At 40.2% G+C, this 15179-nt stretch overlaps 1 protein-coding gene across 1 annotated transcript; it reads right to left on the reverse strand.

Moving 5' to 3' along the window:
- Positions 1–1073: 1073 nt before the first annotated feature.
- On the reverse strand, positions 1074–11160 carry LOC134311770 (nuclear factor 7, ovary-like). The gene is made up of 6 exons (XM_062993433.1): positions 10567–11160; positions 10380–10475; positions 3209–3442; positions 2966–3113; positions 1726–1752; positions 1074–1624 (listed from the first exon to the last, which is right to left on the reverse strand). The coding sequence occupies exons 1-6, from the start codon at positions 11146–11148 to the stop codon at positions 1074–1076; spliced, it is 1638 nt and encodes a 545-aa protein (XP_062849503.1). The 5' UTR covers positions 11149–11160.
- Positions 11161–15179: the final 4019 nt, after the last annotated feature.

Here is a 15179-nt window from a genome sequence, read left to right on the forward strand (position 1 = left end):
GGCCATTAATTATCTTAAATTCTTTATTTAAGTGATAAAAGTAGAAATAAATGATTTTCAGTGTTTTCACTGATCAACTTTCTTGTAATTTGTAAATATAACTACACGCTTACAAAGTACTACACTTTCATGTCTACATCACACTCTAAAAATTAGGAGCTGAGGCATGTTTACCCCTGTGTTCCATCAGTGTTCCTATTAATGAGACTTTTAATAGTTTGGGAACTGAGGAGACTTATTGTTGCAGTTTTGCTCTATATGATACTTCAGCTGCTTAACAGTCTGTGGTCACCGTCGCCTGATTCACCTCTCTGTGATGCACCTTACATTTTAAACAGAAGACAAATCTGGACTGCAGGCAGGCCAGTCAAGCACACACACTCTGTAGCACATACAGAATGAAGCCTGGAATCATCTTGCTGAAATAATCATGGTCTTCCTGGAAATGTTGGTTTATTGGCAGCAAGTGTCTCTTATATATCTGAATATATGCCTCTGCATACAGGATACCTTCATAAATATGCAGATTACTCATGCTGGGGGCACTAATGCACCCCCACACCATGACAGATGTTGTTTTTTGCACTTTTGCACTAATAACAGTCTGGATGGTCCTGTTGATCTTAACAAAGACAAGGCTGCAAAAAAAGAGAATGCGGGTGCTGGACTGGCCTGCCAGAGAGAATGTGTGAAGAATTTATAAACAGAAAAAACACCAGACACACCACCTTGTTGCACACCTTAAGACTTTTCTGATTTAGGGTTGCAAATGCAGTAAGTTCACAAAGTTATCCCAGTTATAACATCAAAACAACTTTATGTAATAAAATTGCTAAGTAGCCGCTATGGTAAAAATATCAGACTTTAAACAGTACCTATGACGTCCAATTGAAAACCATAATCATCAAACATTGAAGCGGGTTCAATGTTGTCAATGTTGATATCTCAAAAACTGTGGGACAGGAACACATAAAAATCCATTAGTAAAATAAGAAATACAAAAAAACCACAAGCAGAACATAAGAAGAACATAAATCAGGCAGTAGTGTTGCACATTATGCTGTATTTACTTATTAGGATTTAACTTGACTAACAGGGCAGATGATTAGTGGGGCTGAATTTTCACCTTCATCATTGTAACAGGGACAGAAGTATGGATAGAGTTTCTCAGTGAAAGACTGACCAGTGAATGAGTAGATATGAGACTCATTCTCAACATCATAGAAGGAGACCAAACCCTCCTCATAATCCACAAACACCCCCACCTTCTGAGGAGCATGTTTTAAGAAGAGGGGGACACGAGGAGAATCCAGAGCCTTATATTCAGTTTTATTTCTTAGCCACACAGACCAAAACCCATCATCAGGACTTACTGTAATCTTCCCCTTCCTGTGACTGGACTCTCTGGTCACTCCTAAATCCCACTCAGTCTTCCATTTAACCTGAACCTCATAGTAAAATCTCCCTGAGGAGAATCCCTCCTTTCCCAGCACACAGACACATTCATCAAATCTCTCTGGATTATCAGGAAGATTCTGTCGTTTGTCTTCATCAGTAACTTGTTTTCCATCATCAGACAGGATCAGGTAAGGATGAGCTGTATTAGGATCTAGAATCACGTCCACTGAGAGAAAGAGTCACACTTTACACCCATTTTATCGTTACACAGTGTGTATTAATGAAGAAATCTAGAATTCATCATGTGATGAGTGAGAGCTCACAAACCTGCATATTGTTGAATTCTCTTCAGTTCTGGTTGGAATAAAATAAAGAACAAAATTATTTACTGCTAGAAATCATTTATGTTAGAAACTGGATTATTTTAAAGTAATGATTGTAAAGCACAATATGCAGCTGGAACATGAACATTAACCAACACACAGTGTGGTGACCAACACTCATAGAAGCTTCAATAGAGAAGAAGAGATCTACAGTAATGTGAAAAAAAGTATTTTAGCTAGTTTGTCACATTTACATGTTTTAGTTCCAAAATGTCCCATCAGAGAATATTATCCCAAAAGTCTTGGCTGTCATCAAAATGTTTTGTCAAATGTGAGACGAGCCTATGTTTTATATTTGGTCAGCGGGGGTTTGTGTCTTACAATTCCACCACTGATGCCATTTTGCAGAGGATCTTTCTTATAGTAAAATTGTGTACATTAATCTTAACTCAGGTGAGTGAGGTCTGCAGATGTTTGTCTGGGTTCTTTTGTGAAGACCTGAAGAAATCGTTGATTGTTCTTGGTGAAATCTTGTTAGATCAGCCACACACAGGTTTTACCACTGTTCCAAGTTCTCTTCATTAGTGGATAATGGCTCTCAGTGTGGTTTGCAACAGCTCCAAAACTTTAGTAATGACTCTTTAACTCTTTACAGACTGGTAGTTTTTAATGACATCTGTATTTGAATCTTCTCAGAATGTAGCATCTTGAGGTTTTTTTTAAGCCTTCTAGCCTGCTTCACATTGCCAGACAGGTTCTACTAAAGTGATGTATAGATTCGTCAGGTCTTGTAGTAATTATTTCTGGGTGGTGCTAGTGAAACTGAACCAAATAGTTTATTCAATTTGGTTAACTGGTTGATTTAGTAGCTAAGGAAGCAATGACTTGTTTTTACAGAGGTTTTAAATAAATCTTTCCCTATAATAAATGAAATGATCATCAAAGCTGCACTTTGTTTACATATCTCATCTTTTTCTTAGATTAAAATTAGAAAATGTGATACATTTTGATGTCAAATTAGCAAAAAAAAAAAAAAAATGAAAGAGATACCTTTTCACAACATTGTACACCATGTATCAAATGTGAACTTCACCAGACTAGCTTTTCTAACAATCAGTGTCATTCATGTGAAGCATTCTGAAAAGGACTAGAGTGCCAACAGCTCCCCCTTGTGGAGGATGGTGCACAAGTTACAAGCAATTCCTCTGCTCAACTTTGCAATATCTTAGATAGTAAACACTTACCCATTCTGACAATTTTCGACATTTCTTTATCAACACATTCCTGAAGCTGAGACAGAGCTCTCCTCAGAGTCTCCACATCCAGATGAGGCTGAATACTGACATCAGTCCAGTTGTTGGTGGGTGGAGGTCTGTACAGGGATGAGTAAATCTACAGTACAGCAGGAGAGAGGAGAAATCCCTCAGCATGACCAGTGCTGTGCTGTCATGTGCTGCATTGCTATTATGAAAAAGAGGGACTCTGACCTGTAGGAGGTGGAGATGATCCTCAGTGTTGGAGATCTTCTCCAGCTCAGTGTTTCTCTTCTTTAGCTCAGTGATTTCCTGCTCCAGATCTTTAATGAACTCTTCAGCCTGACACTGTGCTGCTCTCTGCTTCTCTTCCATCACCTTCAGCTGCTCAGCCTGGTATCTCTCAATGCTGCATATGAGAGCTCTGAAGAACTCTGTGCTGTCAGCTTTCTCCTTCTCTGTGTTTTTCTTAGTTGGGAAAAAAAAATAATATATATATACTGTATATATATACATATATATATATATATATATATATATATATATATATATATATATATATATATATATATATATATACAGTACAGGCCAAAAGTTTGGACACACCAGCCAAAAGTTTGGACACACCTTCTCTTCAATGTTTTTTCTTGATTATTTTTATTTTCTACATTGTAGATTAATACTGAAGACATCCAAACTATGAAGAATTATGTAGTGAACCAAAAAGTGTTAAACAGACCAGAATATGTTTTATATTTTACCAACTCTACCTCTGCACAACCCAACTGATGGTCTCAAACACATTAAAAAAGCAACAAATTCCAAAAATTCACTCTAGACAAGGCACAAACATTCATTGAAAACCATTCCAGGTGGAAACCTAATAAAGCTGGTTGAGAAAATTTCAAAGAGTGTGCAAATATGTCATTAAAGCAAAAGATGGCTACTTTGAAGAATCTAAAATATAAAACATATTCTGGTTTGTTTAACACTTTTTTGTTTACTACATAATTCCATATGTGTTCCTTCATAGTTTGGATGTCTTTAGTATTATTCTACAATGTAGAAAATTTAAAAAAATTAAGAAAAACCACAGGAATGAGAAGGTGTGTCCAAACTTTTGGCCTGTACTATATATATATATATATATATATATATATATATATATATATATATATATATACTGTATATATATACAGTATATATACAGGGGTTGGACAAAATAACTGAAACACCTGTCATTTTAGTGTGGGAGGTTTCATGGCTAAATTGGACCAGTCTGGTGGCCAATCTTCATTAATCTTCTGCCCAAATCATGGCAGAATTAAATGTGCACCTCAACTCTCCTGTTTCCACCAGAACTGTCCGTCGGGAGCTCCACAGGGTCAATATACACGGCCGGGCTGCTATAGCCAAACCTTTGGTCACTCGTGCCAATGCCAAACGTCGGTTTCAATGGTGCAAGGAGCGCAAATCTTGGGCTGTGGACAATGTGAAACATGTATTGTTCTCTGATGAGTCCACCTTTACTGTTTTCCCCACATCCGGGAGAGTTACGGTGTGGAGAAGCCCCAAAGAAGCGTACCACCCAGACTGTTGCATGCCCAGAGTGAAGCATGGGGGTGGATCAGTGATGGTTTGGGCTGCCATATCATGGCATTCCCTTGGCCCGATACTTGTGCTAGATGGGCGCGTCACTGCCAAGGACTACCGAACCATTCTGGAGGACCATGTGCATCCAATGGCGGTGCCGTGTATCAGGATGACAATGCACCAATACACACAGCAAGACTGGTGAAAGATTGGTTTGATGAACATGAAAGTGAAGTTGAACATCTCCCATGGCCTGCACAGTCACCAGATCTAAATATTATTGAGCCACTTTGGGGTGTTTTGGAGAAGCGAATCAGGAAACGTTTTCCTCCACCAGCATCACGTAGTGACCTGGCCACTATCCTGCAAGAAGAATGGCTTAAAATCCCTCTGACCACTGTGCAGGACTTGTATATGTCATTTCCAAGACGAATTGACGCTGTATTGGCCGCAAAAGGAGGCCCTACACCATACTAATAAATTATTGTGGTCTAAAACCAGGTGTTTCAGTTATTTTGTCCAACCCCTGTACAGTGTATCACAAAAGTGAGTACACCCCTCACATTTCTGCAAATATTTCATTATATCTTTTCATGGGACAACACTATAGACATATATATAGAAACTTGGATATAACTTAGAGTAGTCAGTGTACAGCTTGTATAGCAGTGTAGATTTACTGTCTTCTGAAAATAACTCAACACACAGCCATTAATGTCTAAATAGCTGGCAACATAAGTGAGTACACCCCACAGTGCCCAAATGTGTCCTTGTCCCTCCCTGGTGTCATGTGTCAAGGTCCCAGGTGTAAATGGGGAGCAGGGCTGTTAAATTTGGTGTTTTGGGTACAATTCTCTCATACTGGCCACTGGATATTCAACATGGCACCTCATGGCAAAGAACTCTCTGAGGATGTGAGAAATAAAATTGTTGCTCTCCACAAAGATGGCCTGGGCTATAAGAAGATTGCTAACACCCTGAAACTGAGCTACAGCATGGTGGCCAAGGTCATACAGCGGTTTTCCTGGACAGGTTCCACTCGGAACAGGCTTCGCCAGGGTCGACCAAAGAAGTTGAGTCCACGTGTTCGGCGTCATATCCAGAGGTTGGCTTTAAAAAATAGACACATGAGTGCTGCCAGCATTGCTGCAGAGGTTGAAGACGTGGGAGGTCAGCCTGTCAGTGCTCAGACCATACGCCGCACACTGCATCAACTCGGTCTGCATGGTCGTCATCCCAGAAGGAACCTGACGCACAAGAAAGCCAGCAAACAGTTTGCTGAAGACAAGCAGTCCAAGAACATGGATTACTGGAATGCCCTGTGGTCTGACGAGACCAAGATAAACTTGTTTGGCTCAGATGGTGTCCAGCATGTGTGGCGGCGCCCTGGTGAGAAGTACCAAGACAACTGTATCTTGCCTACAGTCAAGCATGGTGGTGGTAGCATCATGGTCTTGGGCTGCATGAGTGTTGCTGGCACTGGGGAGCTGCAGTTCATTGAGGGAAACATGAATTCCAACATGTACTGTGACATTCTGAAACAGAGCATGATCCCCTCCCTTCGAAAACTGGGCCTCATGGCAGTTTTACAACAGGATAACAACCTCCAAGATGACAACTGCCTTGCTGAGGAAGCTGAAGGTAAAGGTGATGGACTAAACCCAATTGAGCACCTGTGGCGCATCCTCAAGAGGAAGGTGGAGGAGTTCAAGGTGTCTAACATCCACCAGCTCCGTGACGTCATCATGGAGGAGTGGAAGAGGATTCCAGTAGCAACCTGTGCAGCTCTGGTGAATTCCATGCCCAGGAGGGTTAAGGCAGTGCTGGATAATAATGGTGGTCACACAAAATATTGACACTTTGGGCGCAATTTGGACATGTTCACTGTGGGGTGTACTCACTTATGTTGCCAGCCATTTAGACATTAATGACTGTGTGTTGAGTTATTTTCAGAAGACAGTAAATCTACACTGCTATACAAGCTGTACACTGACTACTCTAAGTTATATCCAAGTTTTATTTCTATAGTGTTGTCCCATGAAAAGATATAATGAAATATTTGCAGAAATGTGAGGGGTGTACTCACTTTTGTGATACACTGTATATATATCTTTATGCTTTTTAACGTCATGACAGAACATAATAGTTGTACAATAGATAATAATTGTATGTATGCAATTAAGTTTTGGTGTTTTGGTCAAATCATTTGCTAACAGATGTAATAAGTCAATTCTGTCTAAGGTAAATATTATTGTTCCAGCTTGGCAAACGTGGCAATACTTTGTTGAAGGCTGGTTTTACCAGTTTGGTGTTAAGAAACTCCAGTGACCTGCTCAGAGCCCTGACCCCAAAACCATTGAACATCTTTGGAATGAAATGGAATGTTAATGGTGAGCCAGGCCTTCCCATCCAACATCAGTGCCTGACCTTACAAGTGGTTATTTGACTGACTGGCTACAAAATCCCACAGACTCACTCAAAAATTATTAGGGCAGTTATTGCCTAGTGGTTAAGGTACTGGACTTTATTCAATAAATAAATTGCTGGTTCGAGCCTCACCACTGCCAGGTTGTCATGGCTGGGCCCTTGAGCAAGGCCCTTAACCCTCAATTGCTTAGACCAGTGGTTCCCAAACTTTTTCTGTATACGTATTTTGCTTCCAAACTCAACTGGAGTTTATTTTAAACATTCATACAAAAATGCAAGTTCTTATTGAACAAAACAAAACAAAGTGATAACTCACCTTTACAGTGAAATTTATACAAGTGATCTGCATAATGTATCTTACAATGTGTAACAGCATTCGTTGCTTTTAACATATTTTCCTCAAATTGCCTCTCAGCACAAAAATGGCTTTAAAACTCCCCTAAAATGCCAAAAACAGTTGGTCAAATATGTACAGTTGTGTTAACATTTCATTGTCTCTGGGGGTAAATGGAGCTATGGGCGTGTCTGGACGCGGAGCTTCTGCAAGATGATTAGAGGATCAGTTCGAAAGGCTGAATTCCGTTTTGATTGACAGCTATTTTGAGATCTACACCGTCACTTAATCAGGCCATTTTCTTGAAAAGGAACGGAGGGCAGAATTTATGTACAAATAAATTGACAAATTTTATGATGTAAGCCAACAATGAGCTTCCCCTCTTTGAAAGACCAGCAGACGCCACTGGTAGGATGTGGCAAAAGGAAGGAGTATGGCCACAGCTCTCCTACCTAGCAGTGGGTAATCTTTCTCCACTCCAATCCAAAATGCAGCCAGTGTCTTAGACTTAAACTGCAGCCCCATTGTTGAATCAGAGGTGATATCAATGAACTGTTCCTCCTCTGCAGTGCTGAAGTCGGCAGGTGGTGTTGCACTGAAGGGGTCCCGGATCCAGTGGTATTGTTTAGGATCTTGCACTGGGAAATACCTCTGGAAATGTCTTTGTAGGGCAGAGATGTGCACTTTCATGCATGGGGATCATTGTGTTCTGAAGCTTGTTGACCTCGATGAATTATTTCAGGTTTTCAAATGAATCTATATCTCCCTCCTTTCGCTGCTCCCAGATTTCAGTTTCTGAAACGTCACTAAGGTACGCAACTTTCATAAGAAATTTGTTATCATTAAACTTGAGGGCAAGCTCATTACCTTCTTCCTCCAAAAAGATGCTTATCTCGCAGTTCAAAGATCCTGGATACCTTCCCACATGACAGTCATCGGGCATCGCTGTGAAACAAAACAGCGGTGTGTTCGGATCCCATTTCGTTACACAATGCAGAAAAAGCCGGGTCGGGTTTTGATTTGGCGGATGTGCTTTGAATTTGTGAAGACTTATCCTCTGCGGCACATTTAGCTGGGAGCCCTCTCACAAACCTGTCCATTTTATGCTGGCAGCGCTCAAACATGACTCACTGATTTGCCTTGCTGTTCCCCCTTTCAATAGCTCTGGGCCCCCCCAGTGGGCGCGCTCCCCACTTTGGCAACCACTGGCTTAGACTGTATACTGTACAGTCCCTGACAGAAGTTCTGTCGCTTATCCATGTTGTGGAAACAAAAGCTTATAACCTGACTTTAAATTCATCCATTGGTTTTAGAAATGACTCATATGAAAGCTGAAACCCTCCCAAATGAGGTTTAATTTACGAAAATAAATTTGCTTCACTGCAGAAATATTGATCATTTAATGAACACAGAAAGGTCAGATTTTGGCAAGACAAAAGTTTTGTCGCCCACAGAAAGTATTGTGAAAATCAAACAAATAATTTACTTCAAATACAAAGATATGTTTCATAACATTGGTGAATGAAGTTGTGGTGCTATTAGAGCCATATTTAATATTTTGTGTGACTTCCATGAGCTTTAAGGACTGCATCCATGCGGTTCGACAATGATTCATACAATTTATTGATGAAGTCATCAGGAATAGCAAAGAATGCAGTCTTACATGCCTCCCAGAGTTCATCAAGATTCTTTGGTTTTGTCTTCAAAGCTTCCTCTTTCATCCTACCCCAAACTTGATATTTTAGGCTATTGATATTGCCTTCCACCTTGCAAATGTTTCGCACACCCCCATACTGAATGTAACCCCAGACCATGATCTTTCCACCACCAAACTTAACAGTTTTCTGGGTGAATCTTGGATCCATACGGGCTCCAGTAGGTCTCCTGCAGTATTTGCGGCGGCTGTGGTGTAATTCAACTGAAGATTCATCTGAGAAATCCACCTTCTGCCACTTTTCCAGCATCCATCCGTTTAGCAGGCTGTGGACCTTGGCAAATGCCACACGGTTTTTTAATTGCCTTTTGTTTAGTGCTGGCTTCTGGGCACTGATTCGACCATGGAGGCCATTTCAAGACAGAATCGAGGTGACCAGGCCTGGTGGAGCTCTGCTGCAGTGGAAGAGGGGCTGGCTTTGGATTTTCTAACCAACAAACGTTCCTCCTTACCAGTTCTCTTGCGGGGTCTGCCGGACCTGGGCTTGTCAAAAACATCTCCAGTCTCTTCAAATCTTTTTTTAATTCTTTGTACTTGACGCTGAGACACATTAAAGGTGCCAGCCACCTCTGCAGTGGATCTGGTCTTCAGCCTCTTGATAATCAAGGCTTTGGTCGCAGGGTGGATTTTTGGCATGTTGTCAGAGGTGAAGTTGCAGTTCAAGGTCTGGGGTGCTGGGGTTCTTTTTATACACACCCACTAATTAACCGATCAATTAGTGAGCACAGGTGAGGCTGTAAACTAGGATTGGGTGCATTATATGACAAGGCAACAAAACTTTTGTCTTTCCAAAATCTGACCTTTCTGTGTTCATTAAATGATCAATATTTCTGCAGTGAAGCAAATTTATTTTCGTAAATTAAACCTCATTTGGGAGGGTTTCAGCTTTCATATGAGTCATTTCTAAAACCAATGGATGAATTTAAAGTCAGGTTATAAGCTTTTGTTTCCACAACAGGGATAAGCGACAGAACTTCTGTCAGGGACTGTAAGTCGATTTGGATAAAAGCATCTGCTAAATGCCAAAAATGTAAAAATACTAAGGAAAACCTTTCCAGAGGGATGGAGGCTGTTCTAGCTACAAATAAAGGGCAACTACATATTAATGTGCATAGGTTTAAAATAAAATTTATTACAAGCTCAAGGTTTGGTGTCCACATACGGCTGACCATATAGTGTAACACTTCTGTTTTTAAATTAATATATTAGTTTATCATCAGATTTGTACTGTTATTGATTGAGGTTTTACTGTTCATGAAACTGAGCATTAATAATCCACCATATTGTTCATTATACAGCACAAAAGTACTAGTATAATAAACACTGTTAATACTCACTTTATTAACTTTTACAGAGCGTTTAATTTCATCAATCTTTTTCAGACAGTCCTGGATCATCTGCTCATTTTCTGCTTGTTTCCTGGCCAGCTTAGACTACCAGAAAGAAAGTAAATACTTTTATAATATTTATATATTCGTAATTTATTACATTTATACTGTCATATTAAATCTATAGATCTCTCACCTTCTTCTTTGCACTCTCCTCCTTGATAGGAGCTGTGTTGTGGTACTTGTGGTTGTCTACAGAGCAGATCTGACAGACACACACCTGGTCGTCTCTACAGAACATTTCCAGAGGTCTCTTGTGTTTCTGACAGATGTTATCCTCCAGATTCTCTACAGGATCTATTAGTTTGTGGCTTCTAAAAGAAGAAACTCTCTGATGAGGTTCCAGGTGAGTCTTGCAGTAAGAGGCCATACAGATCAGACAGGACTTCAGAGCTTCACGTTTCTTTTTACTGCAAATGTCACATAGCACCAGAAACTGTCTGGCTTTCTCTGGAACGCTACTGAACGTTTCCTGAACTGACTTTCTGAATGAAGAAGCCAGTCCAGAGATAAAAATGTTTATTCGCAGTTCCGGTCTGTTTGAAAAACTGGTCTTACATACTGGACACTGGCAGTGTGAACTGGTGTCCCAACACTCTTTAATACAGGTCATGCAGAAGTTGTGTCCACATGGAGTAGTGACTGGATCAGTGAACACATCCAGACAGATGGCACACTGGAGCTGATCTTCAGACAGGAAACTGCTGGAGGAAGCCATGACTGATGGAGGAGATACAGAGACACCATGATGATGCTTTTAGCTCTCATAACTTTGTTGTTTATTATACATTTATAGTTTTACAACCCCTAAAAGTTCCTAATAAATTTAGGGAATGTATGTTTACTACAACAATACAAGAAAATAAAGAGGTTTCTGAGTCCATCACAGATAACATCAAACTGTCTGGTAAAACTTCAAGTAATTAAAACTCCTTCCAAATTTAAATTAACAAGTTAATCAAGCAGGCAGTGCACTGTTAGCTCTGCATTAAGGAATTGTCCTATTGACCTAAAAGTTGCTGGTTCAAATCCCATCACCTACAATTAGCCACTATTTAGCCCCTAGGTCCTGACACAATCATCTCTTGCTTGCATTGTATTCAGTCACAATTGTAGGTGGCCTTGAATAAAAGCATCTACTGAATGCAAATGTAATGCAAAATTTAGAGTAAACACAGGTAGACAGGGCCGGTGCTACAAAAACCTCCCAAATATTCTGCCTAAAAGCAAATACTTGTATTTAACCCGTGCCGTTATCTCTGAAAAATCACAAAATGCTTTTTTGATTTTCAGTGTAAAGTTATTTCTTTACTTATTTCTGATAAATGAGTCCTATTAAAAATTGCGTTACACAAGAGAGACGTGGACAGTATAAACAGCTTTACAAGTTTAAACTCTGTAGGAACTGAATTCACTTTATTATTAAGATAAACTATAAACATGCAGCACAAAGATCCCATTTACCATCAAACATTTCAGCTAAATACAGAACAAAACGATTCTTAAAGATTTTACATGAAACTAAATCATGAAACATTGTTTCACCACATGAACATTTTTCCCTACAGCACTGTTCCACTTTACCTCCCCTGCTGCCCCTTTTACCCCCTTTATTATTTACCTGCAGTGATTTTAGCTGATTGAAGACTGTAGAAGCTTCAGACTGGAGATTTTGAGCTGCTGAGAGAAAATCAGTTCTGATCAGGAAACTCGGTTCTACTTTAGTTTCATTTCACCTGTGTGACGTCATGAAGGCTCCTCCTACTGTTTCATGTTTTTATTTAAAGCGCATTTACAGATTTTAACCAGCAGGTGGCAGAATTTTACCAAGTGAATTACAGATACATTTCTAACATTTTCAGAACTCAAAGTTATTTCATTCATTCATTCATTACATTACTAGGAAATCTTTATGAAATACATGATATAGTCAGAAATATATGGACACCCTTACTAATTATTGAGTTCAAGTGTTTCAGCCACACTCCTTGCTAATATTTCTATAAACTTTTTAGTATAAAAGGTTTTTTTTTTACCTTTCACCTTTGTGGCAACAGTTTAAGGTGTGAAGGAAAGTCAGTGTCATGCATAAAGCCCTGACCTCAACACTTCTAAACACACCATTAGGAAACTTTAAATAATAATGGCCTTAAATTCCTAAAGACACACTTCAATATATTGTGGAGTATTAGAGTAGACTGTGAAAAAGTGTCGGTCAACACTATACATATACCCATGGTTTTAGAATCAAATATCCACCCATCATATTCATGATCATGTGTCCATGACCATTAATTATCTTAAATCTTTATTTAAGTGAAAAAAGTAGAAATCAAAGATTTCCAGTGTTTTCACTGATCAACTTTTTTTGTAGTTTGGAAATATAACTACACGCTTACAAACTACTACAATTTGATGTCTACAACACACTCTAAAAAGTAGGAGCTGAGGCGTGTTTACCCCTGTGTTCCATCAGTGTTCCTGTTAATGAGACTTTTTAATACTTTGGAAACTGAGGACACTAATCATCGCAGTTTTGCCTGATATGAGACTTCAGCTGATCAACAGTTCGTAGTTGCTGGCGTCTGATTCTCCTCTTCATGCTGCACAGACATTTTTAATAGCAGAAAGATCTGGACAGCAGGCAGGCCAGTTAAGCACACACACTCTCTGAGTTTATGAAGTGACGGTGTTGTAGTGCATAAAGAAAAAAGTCTGGAATTATCTTGCTGAGATAATCATGGACTTCCTGGAATTAAACATCACCTTGATGGCAGCATGTGTCTCTTTAAAATCTAAATATATACAGTGTATCACAAAAGTGAGTACACCCCTCACATTTCTGCAGATATTTAAGTATATCTTTTCATGGGACAACACTGACAAAATGACACTTTGACACAAAGAAAAGTAGTCTGTGTGCAGCTTATATAACAGTGTAAATTTATTCTTCCCTCAAAATAACTCAATATACAGCCATTAATGTCTAAACCACCGGCAACAAAAGTGAGTACACCCCTTAGTGAAAGTTCCTGAAGTGTCAATATTTTGTGTGGCCACCATTATTTCCCAGAACTGCCTTAACTCTCCTGGGCATGGAGTTTACCAGAGCTTCACAGGTTGCCACTGGAATGCTTTTCCACTCCTCCATGACGACATCACGGAGCTGGCGGATATTCGAGAGGTGTGTTTGGGGTCATTATCATGCTGGAACACTGCCCTGCGACCCAGTTTCCGGAGGGAGGGGATCATGCTCTGCTTCAGTATTTCACAGTACATATTGGAGTTCATGTGTCCCTCAATGAAATGTAACTCCCCAACACCTGCTGCACTCATGCAGCCCCAGACCATGGCATTCCCACCACCATGCTTGACTGTAGGCATGACACACTTATCTTTGTACTCCTCACCTGATTGCCGCCACACATGCTTGAGACCATCTGAACCAAACAAATTAATCTTGGTCTCATCAGACCATAGGACATGGTTCCAGTAATCCATGTCCTTTGTTGACATGTCTTCAGCAAACTGTTTGCGGGCTTTCTTGTGTAGAGACTTCAGAAGAGGCTTCCTTCTGGGGTGACAGCCATGCAGACCAATTTGATGTAGTGTGCGGCGTATGGTCTGAGCACTGACAGGCTGACCCCCCACCTTTTCAATCTCTGCAGCAATGCTGACAGCACTCCTGCGCCTATCTTTCAAAGACAGCAGTTGGATGTGACGCTGAGCACGTGCACTCAGCTTCTTTGGACGACCAACGCGAGGTCTGTTCTGAGTGGACCCTGCTCTTTTAAAACGCTGGATGATCTTGGCCACTGTGCTGCAGCTCAGTTTCAGGGTGTTGGCAATCTTCTTGTAGCCTTGGCCATCTTCATGTAGCGCAACAATTCGTCTTTTAAGATCCTCAGAGAGTTCTTTGCCATGAGGTGCCATGTTGGAACTTTCAGTGACCAGTATGAGAGAGTGTGAGAGCTGTACTACTAAATTGAACACACCTGCTCCCTATGCACACCTGAGACCTAGTAACACTAACGAGTAACATGACATTTTGGAGGGAAAATGACAAGCAGTGCTCAATTTGGACATTTAGGGGTGTAGTCTCTTAGGGGTGTACTCACTTTTGTTGCCGGTGGTTTAGACATTAATGGCTGTATATTGAGTTATTTATTGAGGGAAGAATAAATTTACACTGTTATATAAGCTGCACACAGACTACTTTTCATTGTGTCAAAGTGTCATTTTGTCAGTGTTGTCCCATGAAAAGATATACTTAAATATCTGCAGAAATGTGAGGGGTGTACTCACTTTTGTGATACACTGTACTTCTGCATATAGGATACCTTCATAAATATGCAGATTACTCATGCTGGAGGCACCAATGCACCCCCACACCATGACAGATGTTGTTTTTTGCACTAATAACAGTCTGGATGGTCCTGTTGATCTTAACCAGAGGCATGACATCAGGAGCGCATCTGATGGGCAGAGAAATGAAGCGCGGTACCAATGTTTTAACATCGGAATCTTTTCATGGTGTCCAATAAACAAACCGTGCTTTCAGGTTAGAAGTATTCATTCTGACAGAGTCTAGATCAGGGGTGCCTAATATGTTGGTCGCGATCTACCAGTTGATCGCACTGTGCACACTGGTAGATCGTTCCTTATTGAAACAGATCAACGTGACTGACATGAAATGTGGCCACTGTTTGTTTCATTTGCGGTTTGTTATCTGACATTCATGTGAAACGC

This window comes from Trichomycterus rosablanca, chromosome 4 (genome assembly GCF_030014385.1).
Source record: "Trichomycterus rosablanca isolate fTriRos1 chromosome 4, fTriRos1.hap1, whole genome shotgun sequence".
NCBI classification, from domain to species: Eukaryota; Metazoa; Chordata; class Actinopteri; order Siluriformes; family Trichomycteridae; genus Trichomycterus; species Trichomycterus rosablanca.

Excerpts from the sequence above, each read along its gene's own strand:
- LOC134311770 (XM_062993433.1), bottom strand. The coding sequence starts at position 11,148 with ATGGCTTCCTCCAGCAGTTTCCTGTCTGAAGATCAGCTCCAGTGTGCC. Across the intron at positions 1,753-2,965 it reads GTCGAAAATTGTCAGAATGG|AACTGAAGAGAATTCAACAA; the intron begins GTAAGTGTTTAC and ends TATTCCAACCAG. Across the intron at positions 1,625-1,725 it reads GAGAATTCAACAATATGCAG|TGGACGTGATTCTAGATCCT; the intron begins GTTTGTGAGCTC and ends TCTTTCTCTCAG.